This window comes from Nicotiana sylvestris, chromosome 3, assembly GCF_000393655.2.
Source record: "Nicotiana sylvestris chromosome 3, ASM39365v2, whole genome shotgun sequence".
NCBI classification, from domain to species: domain Eukaryota; kingdom Viridiplantae; phylum Streptophyta; class Magnoliopsida; order Solanales; family Solanaceae; genus Nicotiana; species Nicotiana sylvestris.
Window position 1 is genome coordinate 165,909,894 of NC_091059.1, and position 14,097 is coordinate 165,923,990.

Sequence of the window (14,097 nt, forward strand, 5' to 3'; positions counted from 1 at the left end):
TGTAATTACACACTTTGGCATGTTTGTCTATTCAAGTAATTATTTGGTCAGCATAGAATTTGGTGTAATTGGAGATGTGTAATTACACTCTCCAATTCTCATGGGGGAGATGAGAATTGATGGTAATTACATTGTGTAATTACAAGATTACTTTTTCATTTATTTATATTTTGTCTGTATTTTAATTTATTTTCTTTATAAAATTTTTCTCTCCATTACTTTAATTTTTTTTTTAGTTTTTAATTTTAAAATACATTTTTCTTTGTATATTATTTATCTTTTATTTCTCTACCTTTACTTCTTGTGATTCCATGTAATTACTCGTGTATTTATTTCTTATTTATTTTATTTTCTTCATTTAGTGTAACTACGTTATTATTCTAGTTTTTGAAACTATACCTTCTAATGTTAGAAATAATGAGTCATTAACAAACTTGACATACAATGACTGATGTCATTAAAGTAGACTTTCGTTGTTGAATGAGGTTATAAACTTATTATATTGCCTAATCTTAAGTTGTATTGGAACTTATTTTTATTATGTTGGAATTATATGTTAAACTATTTTTTTTAATTTTAAAATTGTGTTAAATTTATGATTCTAATTTACTTATTTTAGTAGTGTTGGCTTGTTATTTCACATTGCATGTTATTTATTTTTTTAGTTATAATTGATAGATTAGTTTTGTCAAATATTTGAATAATGTTATGACATTATATTTATAAATATGATTTATTTTATCAAATGTATATTCTATGTCGTTCTTAAAAAATGTATGTTTTAGTTTTTATAACTAATTAAGCTAAATATTATTAATTTGAAATATATAGATATCAATTACTTTTACAATATTAGTAGTATAATATATGATTACTAATTATTGTATATTCAAGAAAAAAATATGCTTCTTAAATAGCAAATCTAATATCATTTGGAATTATAAGAAATTATTTATAGGTATATATTTATTATATTAAAATTTTAGTTTTGATAATTATTTCATTTAAAATTTAATCTAATTGTGTACTTGCACTAGTGCAATCAAACAGTACATTTGTAATTATATTATTGGAAACAAAAAGATCATCGTAATTATAATACTGTAATTACTAAGTTATGCAATTACTATCTTGGTAATTACATCATTCTAATTACCTAGTGGCTTTCCAAATAGACCCTTAAGTTAATTCTTTCTTAAAAAAAAAAAACAAGCAATTACCAGTGAGAGTCGAATAACCAGGGTACAGAAGGCAGCAAAGCCCAGGCCCATCGGGAAAGCCTGAAAGCCAAGCCCAAACAAAGAGCCTTTTTAACGTCACTACGTTCTCAGACGAGTCTCTCTATTGCCGTAGTGAAACCCTAGAAGCAGAGGAAAAAGCAAAGGGAGAGAAGAGAGCAAGCAGTAACAATGGCGGCTACACATGAAGTAAGAACACTGACGACGAAGGAGGCTGACATACAGATGATGTTGGCTGCTGAAGTCCACCTCGGCACTAAGAACTGCGACTTCCAAATGGAGCGTTACGTCTTCAAGCGCCGCAACGACGGTAATACTCTTTACCTCCGTTATATAATATTCTCTTTTTCAGTCTATCTAGATCAACGAGGTTTAATCGCTACCTTTTATCTATATCTAAACAGTTGGTGTTTGCATAAGGTATAATTCTCCAATATTTTTTTGGTGTATCAGAGGATTTGGTTATTGAGATACACTTGGTTAAGCTGCTACATTTGTGAATTAGGATAATAGTACTTATTTAGCGGTTTGAAGAAAAATATTAGATCCATATACCTGGAGGAAACTAGTACCTATGCCTGAATGAAGTAAAAAATATTCGGCTTGATAGTAAGCGATATGGTTTTTCTTAGTTATGCTCGGAAAACGAATACTTTGACCTTAGAGTACTAGCACATTCTGGCCATCAATGGGCGTTGCAATCTGCTTATTATTTATATTTATTTTTGTTTATGGACTATACTATGATGATTTTCATTTCTAGAAAGATAGCTTGCGTGATTAAATGACACAGAATGAAATTATTTTGTAATGCTATCTTAGATCACTTGCGATACTAATATCTGTTTATTCATTTATTAAGATTAAAAGATTAATTAGACTTCATAATCATGGTATTAGCAAAGTGATTTATTCACTTTGTTTATCAATCTCTCTATATATCTTTGACTGATCTTTATTTCTTAGGTATCTACATTATTAACCTTGGAAAGACATGGGAGAAGCTGCAAATGGCTGCGAGGGTTATTGTTGCTATTGAGAATCCAAAGGACATAATTGTGCAATCAGCCAGGCCCTATGGCCAGAGAGCTGTCTTGAAGTTTGCTCAATACACTGGCGCAAATGCCATTGCTGGCCGTCACACTCCCGGTACTTTTACCAACCAGCTTCAGACTTCATACAGTGAGCCCCGACTCCTCATTCTCACTGACCCAAGAACTGATCACCAGGTTGATATTAATTTCTGTAACATCACTTGTTTCCTTTTGGCGTGTTGACTATTTATAACAAGCTTGAGTCCTTTGCTTGCAGCCTATCAAGGAAGCTGCACTTGGGAACATCCCTACTATTGCTTTCTGTGACACTGATTCACCGATGCGCTATGTTGACATTGGTATCCCTGCCAATAACAAAGGGAAGCACAGTATCGGTGTTCTTTTCTGGCTCTTAGGAAGGATGGTACTGCAGATGCGCGGTAGCATTCCTCAGGGACACAAGTGGGATGTCATGGTAAGGACTAACTGGAAGCACTTCTATTCTCTCATCAAAAATTCCTAGCTAGTGTACTGGTTTTAATTGCTCTTCTGAAGTTAAAATTCAAGTTCCATTTGCATTATTTTTGTATTTTGTTGTGGTTAAACATCTATTTTTCTCATATTTAATTTCTTTCTGCTGTAGGTGGATCTCTTCTTCTACAGAGAGCCTGAAGAGGCAAAGGAGCAGCAAGAAGAGGAAGCACCTGCCATTGCAGATTATGCAGAGTACGGTGGTGCTGCCCTTGGTGGTGATTGGTCTAGCAACCAAATCCCTGATGCTCAATGGGCTGCAGATGGCGCACCTGCTGTTCCTGCAGTTGCTAGTGGCTGGTCTGGAGATGGAGGTTAGTGTCATGTTTTGTGGTATTAGTTTTTTAAATCTATTGGTCACAGGTGCTTTGGGAAGACGTGGCTTTGTATTCTTTATCTTACTTTTTGTTTTCCAATGTTTTAATTTGTCTGCTTTTTATGGGAATCTGATTGATGTCTGAGTTTCTGAGATTCTCTTAGTTTGAGATCTCTTATGCCAGTATCTGCTGATTTTATGTACTTTTTCTTCTATTATAACTCCATATTGTCATGTTTTTCAGCGGTAGAGGGAGGTTGGGACGCTGCAGCTGCTCCTCCTGCTCAAGTTGCTCAAGTTCCTGGAGCAGAAGTGATCCCTGCTCCAGCTCCTACTGGCTGGGAATGAGACCTGCTTCCTTTAGAAAGTTCTTTTTGATTAAGATTAGATAATGTGAGTTTCTATGACAGACGGTTTTGTTCACAATGCAAGTTATAAAATTTTGGATTTGGTGATGTACTAAATTATTTTTAATCATTTGTAGCATGTCTTTCCAGTTAACGTTTCTTGAGAACCTTTTTTTGTGATCAAGCTTTTGGATAATCGTAGGGGTGGGCAAAAGTTCTACCAATCGGTTCTGCAATGTGAATTACTCGACAACTAGTTTGAGTGAGTTAGAACTGTATTGATGCAGTAAAACGGTGTGATGGTTTGGTATTGAGTTTGTTAGCTGGCGAGAAGTATATCTCAGCTATAATTTTCATTTTTGTCATATGCGAAGAGGGTAAGAAGTTCCCTAAATCTAAATTGCCATAGCGGTTTGCTTAAAGCCGTTTTTGTTTTCTTTCACTTAAAAGCTTTTTGATTGTTATGTAGTTAGCAAAAGTTAATATAATTCGCAAGGATAGTGTTGATTATTTCCAGTTTTAACCTTTTCCAGGTTTTATCTTTTTGAATGAAGTTAAAAAAATGGCGCCTCTTTGCATTATGTATAGTCGTATTCTCCTAATTTTTTCAGATCATCCTGTTTCAGTTCTTTGGTTGGTTTTGCAATTCTCTACTTTGGCACGAGCCATTTATTACCTTAGCAATTAGCATATGCGATACCGAAAACTCAATATTTATGAACGTGCAACATGGAAGTGCTACGCTTATTGCTAAACAAAAAGAAAATGATAATCTTGCTTTTCCATTGTTACGTGCTTCTTTGACGACCTCCTTGTATCGACTAACAGCAAATGTGGACAGCCGGAATCATTAGCATTTTTCTGATCAAGAGTTTAAAGCAAGTAAACTTGTATGTGACTCTGTGGTTGAAATGGGTTCCTATTGGGATTTTACTTTTAGTTTTACAACTGAAATGAGAACTTTGTCCAACAGGATCAGGGCCCTTGACTATGGAACCTTACTTTCCTCAAGCTGTTTCACATGGTCATGAGCTCTTGAATTGGTGCAACTGAAACTTTGTGTATAGCCTAACAAAATAGCCCTTTAAAAACACAGACCTATGTTTTCCCTTGTGCAATCAAACTGAGCTGAGGAAACTGCAAATTTAGGAATATTCCTTGTGGCTTCTCATCCTTTCCACTAAGTGTCTCCCCTTCTCTTCTATGTGACGCTTCTTCTCTTCAAGTTTTTCCCCCATTTTTTTCCGCAAACCATGCATCCTAGCCCTTGTCCCTGTTCTTTTTGGTTTCATATCATCTTCTGTAAAATGATTGTGTTCTTCTAGATGAGAAGGTGACATGCTCTCTGAGCTCATGCGATGAGTCTCTCTCTGTTCTTCATCGTGCTTCAGCAAGGGGACATGAAAATCTGATGAAGATTGGCTCTTATGAACTGATAAATATGACTGTGGATCGGACAACCTGCCTTGTTGTGCATCTCCGTGAAGTTTTTTGGGATTTACGTGCTTTCTTTCTGGACTGCTAGTGAGGCTTCTGCTATTGAAACTAGGCTTACCCCTAGGAACTGAACAGAATATGTGGGGATCCAGTGACTTGCTTTTTTTACTAGCCCATCCACCTCCGTTAAGTCCTCTTTCAGCATCACTTCTCCTATCTGCTTCAGCTACTTGTGTTGTGTCCCCAGGATGGGAGATCCGCGCTTCTGGTTTGTTGGCATTACCTGCAGATTTGTTATTAATCCATATATATGGAGCATCTTTTACGGGAACCCAGTCATCCTTTTCTGCTATCATCCAAGGGATGCATACATTCTCACAGTGTGGAAGTACGACAGTTTCACGGATAGCAGCCTGCATCAGTTGTAAAAAGCACCAGCTCAACCTCAAAGAAAATTTCACCAATGTTTTCAGAGTATATCCAAATTTATGAAAAAAGAACAATATATATGGAAACATTGCTGACATGTCCATTGGTGTAGAATCTGGGAATTGATTCCTCCATTAAGTTGGTTTTTCTATAGTAGTCAACATGGTGCAAAAATTTCCAGTCATTTGAAATCATAGGTGCTACAGAAAGGTAAAAGTAAAAGGAACTAAAAATAAAAGAATGGTTAACCACACTTGGTGTATTCTACCTGCAGGCTGCACACTCTATTGGTGCATATAAAGTGCCATCATCCTCTCTCCTAGCTAAAATAAAGTAATTGGATTACTCTCCTATGCTTTCCGTAACTCGAAGTAACTTGTAGTTCTCTGAACGACAACAATAACAAACCTAGTATAATTCCACAAGTTGGGGTGTGGGGAGGGTAGTGTGTACGGCTGTATGCAGCCTTACCCCTATCTTGTGCAGGTATAGAGGCCGTTTCCAGTAGACCCTCAGCTCCAAGCAAACATGCAAATCACGACAATATAGAGAAGAAATGCAGTAGTGTAAAACTGTAATTATCTATCTGAGACCAATTTAAATTTTTACCTAGACAATTATCAACTTGTAGATCTTTTGAGGTGGATATTTCGATTGTGCCAGTTATAGCCAAACAGCTGTTATGGTGCTTTAAGTTGAAAGAAATAGGAGAAGAATAAAAGATGGGGAATATCACTCTCTTGTATGAGATTTTTGGTCGGGAGTGGTGAATGAACAATTGTCTCCTAAATTTCAGCCCATTTTTACGTATATTGTGCCTTTGGCATTCACAGCAGTCACAAGCTTGTGTAGCTGACTGGCAACCTCAATTTACTTGATGAATGACATTCAAATAATAGAACAGATTAGCATTCGAACTAACCTTAATTCGACTGATTAGGAACAAAGAAAGGTGTCCACTTGATATCTTACGATCCCCAACAGAAGAGTTCAAATGGATGTCAATATCTGGCATCGATGTGAATCCAAACCATATCTGATCTGAAGGTGGTGGCTTTACATACAACCTCAATGTTCCTCGTAGAGATGCAACCCTAATCCCCAGAGAGAGTGGAACCTGAATGTTGAAAATACAATTGGTTAGAAATCGACAAGTTTCTTCCACTTGAAACAGCAGATGAACAGAAGACATATAAGATAAGACTTTCCATTCACTACTGCAATAGGGAAACATCAGCGAAGCACAAGTCTCATGATTGTACAATGAGTCGATCCCATTTTCATTTGTGATCCATTTCACCACATTTTATTTCCCACCTTGCGTCCTCATTTTAACTGCCGTGTTCTATTCTCATCAACTAACAAAGAGAAGATCAAAGCCAACTGAATGACATGATGAGTTTTAGTTCCTTTTTTCAGTAGCAAAATAAGGAGGCCATTATTATAGAAAATATGTGCAAAAGCTCAAGAAGCACAAAATAGTTATATTGCTATACCCTAACAATGGAGAACTAACGTTTTCACCCAAATATATTAAGAGAAAAGCACCAATTTACTTCTCATGTGCATTACCTCTTGAGCACTATTCAGAGAATTATGCAATTGGTTCAGAAGTATCGTAATACTCTAGTCTGCTTCAGCTATTGGCATCTACCAATGAGATAGATATTTAAACAGAGCAGAGCTAGGAAGTCAATTTCAGGGAAAAGCAAGGTTGAATTGCTAGAGATAAGCAAAATATTGTAACCAACCTGTGAAACCTGCTTGGCCACAGAATGTAAAATTGATTTCCACTTTGATCCAGGAGGTGAGCCACTAGGTATGCCATTAGAGCTTCTACTCGCGTTTGAAACACCTGATTGATGTACTTCAGATTACTAACTGATTAAAACATAATTATTTTCCCAATAGGGAAGGGGAGCCTTGGCGTAACTGGTAAAGTTGCTGCCATGTGACCAGGAGGTCATGGGTTCGAGCCGTGGAAACAGCCTCTTGTAGAATGCAAGGTAAGGCTGCGTACAATAGACCCTTGTGGTCCGGCCCTTCCCCCGACTCCGCGTATAGCGGGAACTTAATGCACCGCGTATAAAGAGGTTTTGCTACATACGTGCTGGTGTATCACCTCTATCTCTTTGGTCCATCTTATCCACGTGGTCGTCCGAGTGCATAAATTGTTCATCAAAGTCCTCAAAACCTTCTAACAAGTGTGATTTGACATCATCAACAGCACTAGAATCTACACTTGCATCGTCCCCTTCATGTAAATCAAGGTCCTGAACTTCAAGCCTTGTCTCAAGATCCAATATTGCACCACCAGAGTACTGAACATCAATTTCAAAAGCCCAGACCTCGTTCATGTCTGAGGGAAGAACCCTCATTGCATGTATATAGGGAGGGAGGTTACCAACATCAACAGCTGCGCAGGTTACTTCACCTATGTAACTGGGGCTACGGATATTGGAGAGCGTTCTCTACAAATAAAGACCACACTGAGTTATAGCTTATTTAGACAAAGCAAAGTTCTCTTCAAGTGATCGTAAACATTATCGCATTAAAATATACACATGAAGCTTCAAAGTAAAATGCATTAAACAACTTAAGTAAACAAGTCAATCTCTACCTTAATCAACTTAAAAAGGTTTTTTTAGTATGACAGCGAATAAGTTACTTTACATCTCACAATGAAGTAAAAGAAGGATATCACAAACCTGAATCCGTTCTTGCAAAGAACTTTTCATCTGCTCATTTCTTTTAGCATCAAAGAACAACCGTGATATTAACAAATTCCAACAAAGGGATCCTTCATCACAAAAAACCCTGTCATCAGAGTCTGCATCAGAAATGACAGAGCAAGTAGAGGATACAATGGACGAAGGCGCTGTAACATCCTCATTGCAAAAATCAAGAGGCTTTCTTGTTGAAGCAACCTTCATAACACCACTGGCCAAGTCAAGATCTTGGAACAAATGAGTTTTCTCACTCATCTTACGTTCGTCATAACCTGATTTTGAACTGCAGCTTGCCTTATTTTCAGGAGCATTCTTGGTAGTTTTTTTGGCAATTTTTTTCAGAAATTGACGAACTTTTGACGAGGAACTATCAGGCTTGCTCGATTTATCAACTAATTCAGCACCAAAACTAGAAGATGGTTTCATAAATGAAGGATATCCTGCATTTAGTCTTGTCAGATAATTCCGGAACTCTAAGTTTAACCTCGCCAACCACTTTAGTTTTTCTTCATCCTCGCAAGAAGCAAGACGAAGGGCTTTGCACCATGATTCCTTCTCCCAAGACGTCTCAAGGTAAATGTAAAATATACCACTTCCTTTATATATAGCAGATGCTCCGTTCTCAATTTTAATAGGGTATTTTTTTGCCCTGTAACAAAATTGAAGCACTAAGCTATGGTTGTTTATCCTTTCCTATAAATAATTAAAGAAGCATTTTACTTAATGCGTGGCAAATTTTTTTTACAAGATATACACGATAATTTTCTAAGTAAAAAGTTTTCCTAAACTACCTTTTTAATGAATTTAAAACCTGTTCAAAATATTGATTACATCTTGGAATTCTGAGATAAAATTGCTTGATTTTGAAATGGAGTTCATAAAATTGCTAGAACAAAGGAGTACTCTGTAGATATTTCAGCCTTCGAGGTGAGTAACTCACAAGTACCTAGCATCTATGTTGCTCGGACTCTCCAAAAATGTTACCGGGTGCGTGTCGGATCCTCCAAAAATAGTGTATTTTTGGAGGATCCGACACGGGTGCAGCATCACTTTGGAGAGTCGTGCAACATAGCCTAGCATAACAACACACAATCAAAATGGTAAAGCCAATCATGTTCCAACTTACCATTTTCTAGAGGACAAGCTTGAAGCAGAAACAGCGGAAACCATGCAACCTTTGAGTGGAATTTCAGTACGGGAACCATCTGAATCCGTTAGAATGAGAGAGTGATCCTTGATTTTACCAAATTTCCGAGCCGGTATTACCTCTAACATCTCTTTCTGGGCCTTTTGCTGCTTTGTAGCTTTGTCCCCATTGGAAACTTTTGGGATTTTTTCAGATTCTAGAACCCATACTATCCCCTAGGAGACAGAAAATTCATAATATACTATAAGTTAAACTGATCAAGTCCATTGAGGAAAGAGGGAATGGTGCTTGAATAGGAAAAGAAAACTCAATCTGTATGATAAAATATTAATGAACATGAGCATTTGGACCAGACATGTGCCCAGACAAATATCTGCACAGAATTATAAATTCTAACTGCAAATCATTGCTGATTAAATACTAATCCTTTCACTAATTGTGTAACGTTCATTTGGTAGTAACTATACGATGATTTTTTCATTGTTTTCTAATGTAGTGGATGATTAGAGTGCTGCACTCTAGTTGGAATCTGTTATATTGCCAGGAGGGCATTCTTAGAACTTCCTGCTGTGTATAGAATGGTCTGTACCTGTACTGTTTACGAGATTATATTTGGAATACTCTTTGAGAAGCACAATTTTTACTTTAAAGTATTACTAGTACAACATTGAGATGGTCTCCACCAGAAAGCCTAGAAATGAAAATTTTCAAAAAATTAAGTATTGTGAGCCAAAGATATGCAGTTTCTGTGTTGCAAGTTAGGTTCTTTAGACGAACTAGCACGCCTTAATCCTGAGCTAGTTGGGATCATTTATATGAATCCTCGATCTTGGCTTAACTCTGCAGACTCTTTTTGATGGAGATAATGACTAGTAATTATTCAATAACCTTTATGACCAGTGACCACTCAATGGAGCCTCAATTCAAGCCCTATACTGCTCGTTACATTCATAATCCAAATACTCAATTCAGACAACAACATGAAGAGAATAATCCATCTTTAAACTTTTTATTCTACACATAATAATTATAAAAGTCTTAGCTATTTTTCGACCACAAGTTTCAAATTTCTTTCTTTATATCTTAAACTTCGCGTATAGTCAAATGTCGACCCAAGATTAGGAGAACAACAACATAAAAAAAATAAGCAAAAAAAAAGTGATACCTGCCTGCTTCTTGTAGAAAGAGGGATCAATATCCCCAGCAAAAGGCAAGGACTCTTCAGTTGGTTTTCCTTTACCTACTCGACGAGAAACTCTTCTCATAAAACACCATATCAATATTACAATTCCCACAGCTTCCACTGCAAGAACCGTTACCCCTCCAAGAACAAACACCGTTAACAGCAACATCATCCTTTTTTCTCACCTTCTTGGTCTGAAATTCTCCCCCGACAAGAACAAGAAATTCACCAAATTTTGCAATGTCAGTACAAACCCATTTTTCAGACGAATCTCCAATTCTATAGGGGGGAAAAGCCAAAAAGGAGAGGCAAAGCAGTTATTGGAGACACGATTCCTCATGCAGGGCGAGAGAGAAATGGGCGCTAAAGGTTTGCTGTAATTAGAAGCAACCGTTAACAAATTTGGCGGAAGTTACGCTTATATTTATGATTTTATTGAAGAAAATATATAAGTAATTCTGTATGTAAGATCGACTAACCTTGGACTTGCACGCGAAACGGAGTTGCGGTATTCGATGCTTATAAAAAAAACAATCATCGTAATTCGAAAGTACACACTATTTTGTTATGCTTCCAAAAAGAAAGGAGTCAGCGTTCAATGTTAACTTGCTAAGCAAAGCTGACACTTGGCTGTGGACAAAATAATTGCTATTTTGGTCCCCGGATCATATTATTCCTTTGGAAAAAATACGTATTGTGATCCCTGAAATATTATGTTATTTCAGTTTTGGTCCTTTTGTTTATGGGAGAGGGGCCAAATGTACCCCTTTACTTTTAGATATTATTTACTATTCAGCCAAATTTATCCCTACCATTATACTATCCGACCAAATTTACCCCTACCATCAGTAAACTTTTAATAATCATCCCTCAGTCTGTTAGGTAACCCAAAATTTCTCAAATCCAACAACAACGACCCAGTATAATCCCACAAGTGGGGTCTGGGGAGGGTAATATGTACGCAGACCTTACCCCTACCCCGAAGGGTAGAGAGGCTGTTTCCAGGAGACCCTCGGCTCAAAAAGCAATAGGAGATGATATATTAGTACCATAAAAATGCGTATTAAAAATAACAACAATATATAAGAGATATGAAATATGAAATACAGAATACGAAATACGAAATACGAAATAGATGGCTGGTATAGTACAACTAGAAGGTAAAGCCCTGCATCAATAGACGACCAATGACATTCCTAGTCTAACTCATAACTGGATAGTCTCACTCTATTGTGCTGTAGAAATATTCACACTCTCCCCTAACCTACAACCTTAATGCTCGACCTCCATAATTCCCTATCAAGGGTCATGTCCTCAGTAATCATAAGCCGCGCCCTTTTATTTCTCAAATCCCTTTTATTTAAATCACTTCTTCTTCTGCTTAATCCACTATTTTCAGAAATTACTAGTGATGTGAATGCTAAAGGTACTAAACTATATTGCACCCACTTCTCTTCTTGTGATAATGGTTTGGAATTGATTTAATTTTTTATAATTTTTCAACCATATACACACACTGCAGAATCCATTGGGTATATTTGTTGTGTATTATATGCGCCTGCTCATCATGTATGTACATGTTTATTTAAATATATTTTGTAATTATTTGGTTAGTATAGAGTTCGGTCGACTAACTGAAGAATGCGCAATGCGTAGGCATGTGATTAAAGCAAAGTTTAATTCGACAATGCAAAGTCTTTAAGGAACTTCAACTTCTATCACTAATACTTGCAAAGTCTCAATACCATTGGTGCAACGAATTCATTAAAGTTGGGTTGTTGTAAATACATTTGAAATTTAGACAAGCTACCTAATTAAGATTTTTCAATTTATTATGCTTTGTTAACTAATCGCAATATTATTTTAATGTTTTTTCCTCTTATTTTTTTTTTCAATTAAGAAAGCAAATAAATGCCAACTATTTTAAAAATAGTGGATCAAGAAGAAGAATAAGTGACTTAACTAAAATAATTTGGGAGATTCTGAATGACCTGACAAACTGGAGGGTAATTTTAAAAGGCCAACTGGTGATATGGATAAATTTTGCTGGATAGTATAACAGTAGGGGTAAATTTGACCGAATAGTATAACGGAAGTTAGATATAGACAATATTTGAAAGTAGAGAGGTAAATTTGGACATTTTTCCTTTATTTGTTGTCTATATATGTTTAATCTTTTATTAATTTAAATGTGTAAATTCTGATCCTTAAAATTACCTGAAGTATAATTGTATAGGGTAAAATCGGTTCATATTAAATACTCGTATAATAGGGAGATATATGGAATCAGAGACAGACGGAAAGCGAGACAGGTGGAAACCAAGACATGGGACAATAGCTTCAGTTGGCACCGGAAAACCCCCGAAGGGAATATTGCTAATGAAGACAAACGAATGCCTTCCACCTGATAGCATTTAGAGAAGAATATTCTACAGTATTAAATACATAATCCGTTATAGAGAATTTTGGCATTTATAGTCTACTGTTACACATTCTTCAATTGCCCCCATAATTGTCATTTAAGATGGGCTTGATCCTAGGACCTTATTCCCTAGGTGAAACTATAAATAGTGACTTCAACAGCCATTGTAAAAGGGAGGAATTTTCTGACAAGCTTATGCTGTGTACTATTCAAGAGCTCAATAATACTTTATTTCTTATCTATTGATATTTATATTATTGCCCTCAGAAGCTCTACTCCCGGAAATAAGCTATTTGCTGCCATATCTCGATTTTAATGCTAAGTCTTGTATTTTTATTTAATTTATTTATCATTTTGGGAGCAAATTGATTCACTTGTCTATAAACAACGTATAAATTCAATTGTATCATTTTACGGATAAACAGTTTGGCACCCACCGTGGGGCTTAGACAGTTGCATAATTGAATTAATCCTTGTCTCTATTACTAACATGTTTAATTATTTGTTTCTTAGCAAAAAATCGTACAAAAAGGGCAAATAACGATGTCAACATCACGCACACATTGAGGCCCAAGGAAATCCGCCTCAACACGAAGATTCGTTCAGCAATACCTACAACGGAGGGGGGGGGGGAAGCCACGCCGGTCCATGGAACGCAATATCTACGATATGTTCGAGAGGCAACCCCTAATGATGTTGAAGACGAGCACGTTGCAAAAATAGTGAGAATCCTGAGGAAAAAAAAAGGCTATTATGGTCCATCTCTCGCGACAAGATCAAGTCATGACAGAGTTGAGGCAATCATTGTCGGGTGCTACCAACAATGTGGATGAAAGAGGTCTAGTTCCACTCGGTGCTCCTACAAACCAAACAACACAAAGGGTTGACAACAACGCCCCTAGGGGTAAGGTCGGTTTCGACAAAGCCAGGGGAGGGGGACAACAATAGATCTGGTAACAATAACGAAAATGATCCTTTTAAGATCGAACTCATGCGGTTTATGACAGAAATAAATGCCCGAATGGATCAAATTTTGAGTGCACCGTCGGTGTTGAAAGGACCGAACTCAAAGAAATACACCCAGCTGCCATTCGAACCAAGCATGACACTAGAGTTAATCCCGAAGCGGTTCAAAATGACATACGTGCCAAAATACAACGGGACCTTGGATCCCCAGGAGCACATCACTACCTATACAATGACGGTGGAAGGGAACAACTTAGCTCCGTACGAGATTGAGTCCGTTTTACTGAAGATATTCGGGGAGACCCTCACGAAGAGGCC

General features: G+C 36.8%; 2 protein-coding genes across 4 annotated transcripts; one reads left to right on the plus strand and one right to left on the minus strand.

Annotated features, from left to right (window-relative positions):
• Nucleotides 1-1,315: 1,315 nt before the first annotated feature.
• On the plus strand, nt 1,316-3,620 carry LOC104237409 (small ribosomal subunit protein uS2-like). Its single transcript, XM_009791563.2, has 5 exons — nt 1,316-1,548; nt 2,205-2,467; nt 2,550-2,747; nt 2,916-3,117; nt 3,364-3,620. Exons 1-5 carry the CDS (start codon nt 1,410-1,412, stop codon nt 3,465-3,467), a joined length of 906 nt encoding a protein of 301 aa, XP_009789865.1. The 5' UTR covers nt 1,316-1,409; the 3' UTR covers nt 3,468-3,620.
• A 680-nt stretch (nt 3,621-4,300) lies between these two features.
• On the minus strand, nt 4,301-10,955 carry LOC104237408 (uncharacterized). Of its 3 annotated transcripts, none has more exons than XM_009791561.2 (8): nt 10,871-10,955; nt 10,378-10,765; nt 9,188-9,423; nt 8,041-8,710; nt 7,455-7,803; nt 7,084-7,187; nt 6,255-6,449; nt 4,301-5,316 (listed from the first exon to the last, which is right to left on the minus strand). In XM_009791561.2, exons 2-8 carry the CDS (start codon nt 10,561-10,563, stop codon nt 4,612-4,614), a joined length of 2,445 nt encoding a protein of 814 aa, XP_009789863.1. In that variant the 5' UTR covers nt 10,564-10,765; nt 10,871-10,955; the 3' UTR covers nt 4,301-4,611. The 3 variants fall into 3 exon arrangements, with proteins under 3 accessions (XP_009789863.1, XP_009789861.1, XP_009789864.1); XM_009791559.2 differs by having other exon boundaries at nt 7,440-7,803; XM_009791562.2 differs by lacking the exon at nt 10,871-10,955 and having other exon boundaries at nt 7,440-7,803; nt 10,374-10,462.
• Nucleotides 10,956-14,097: the final 3,142 nt, after the last annotated feature.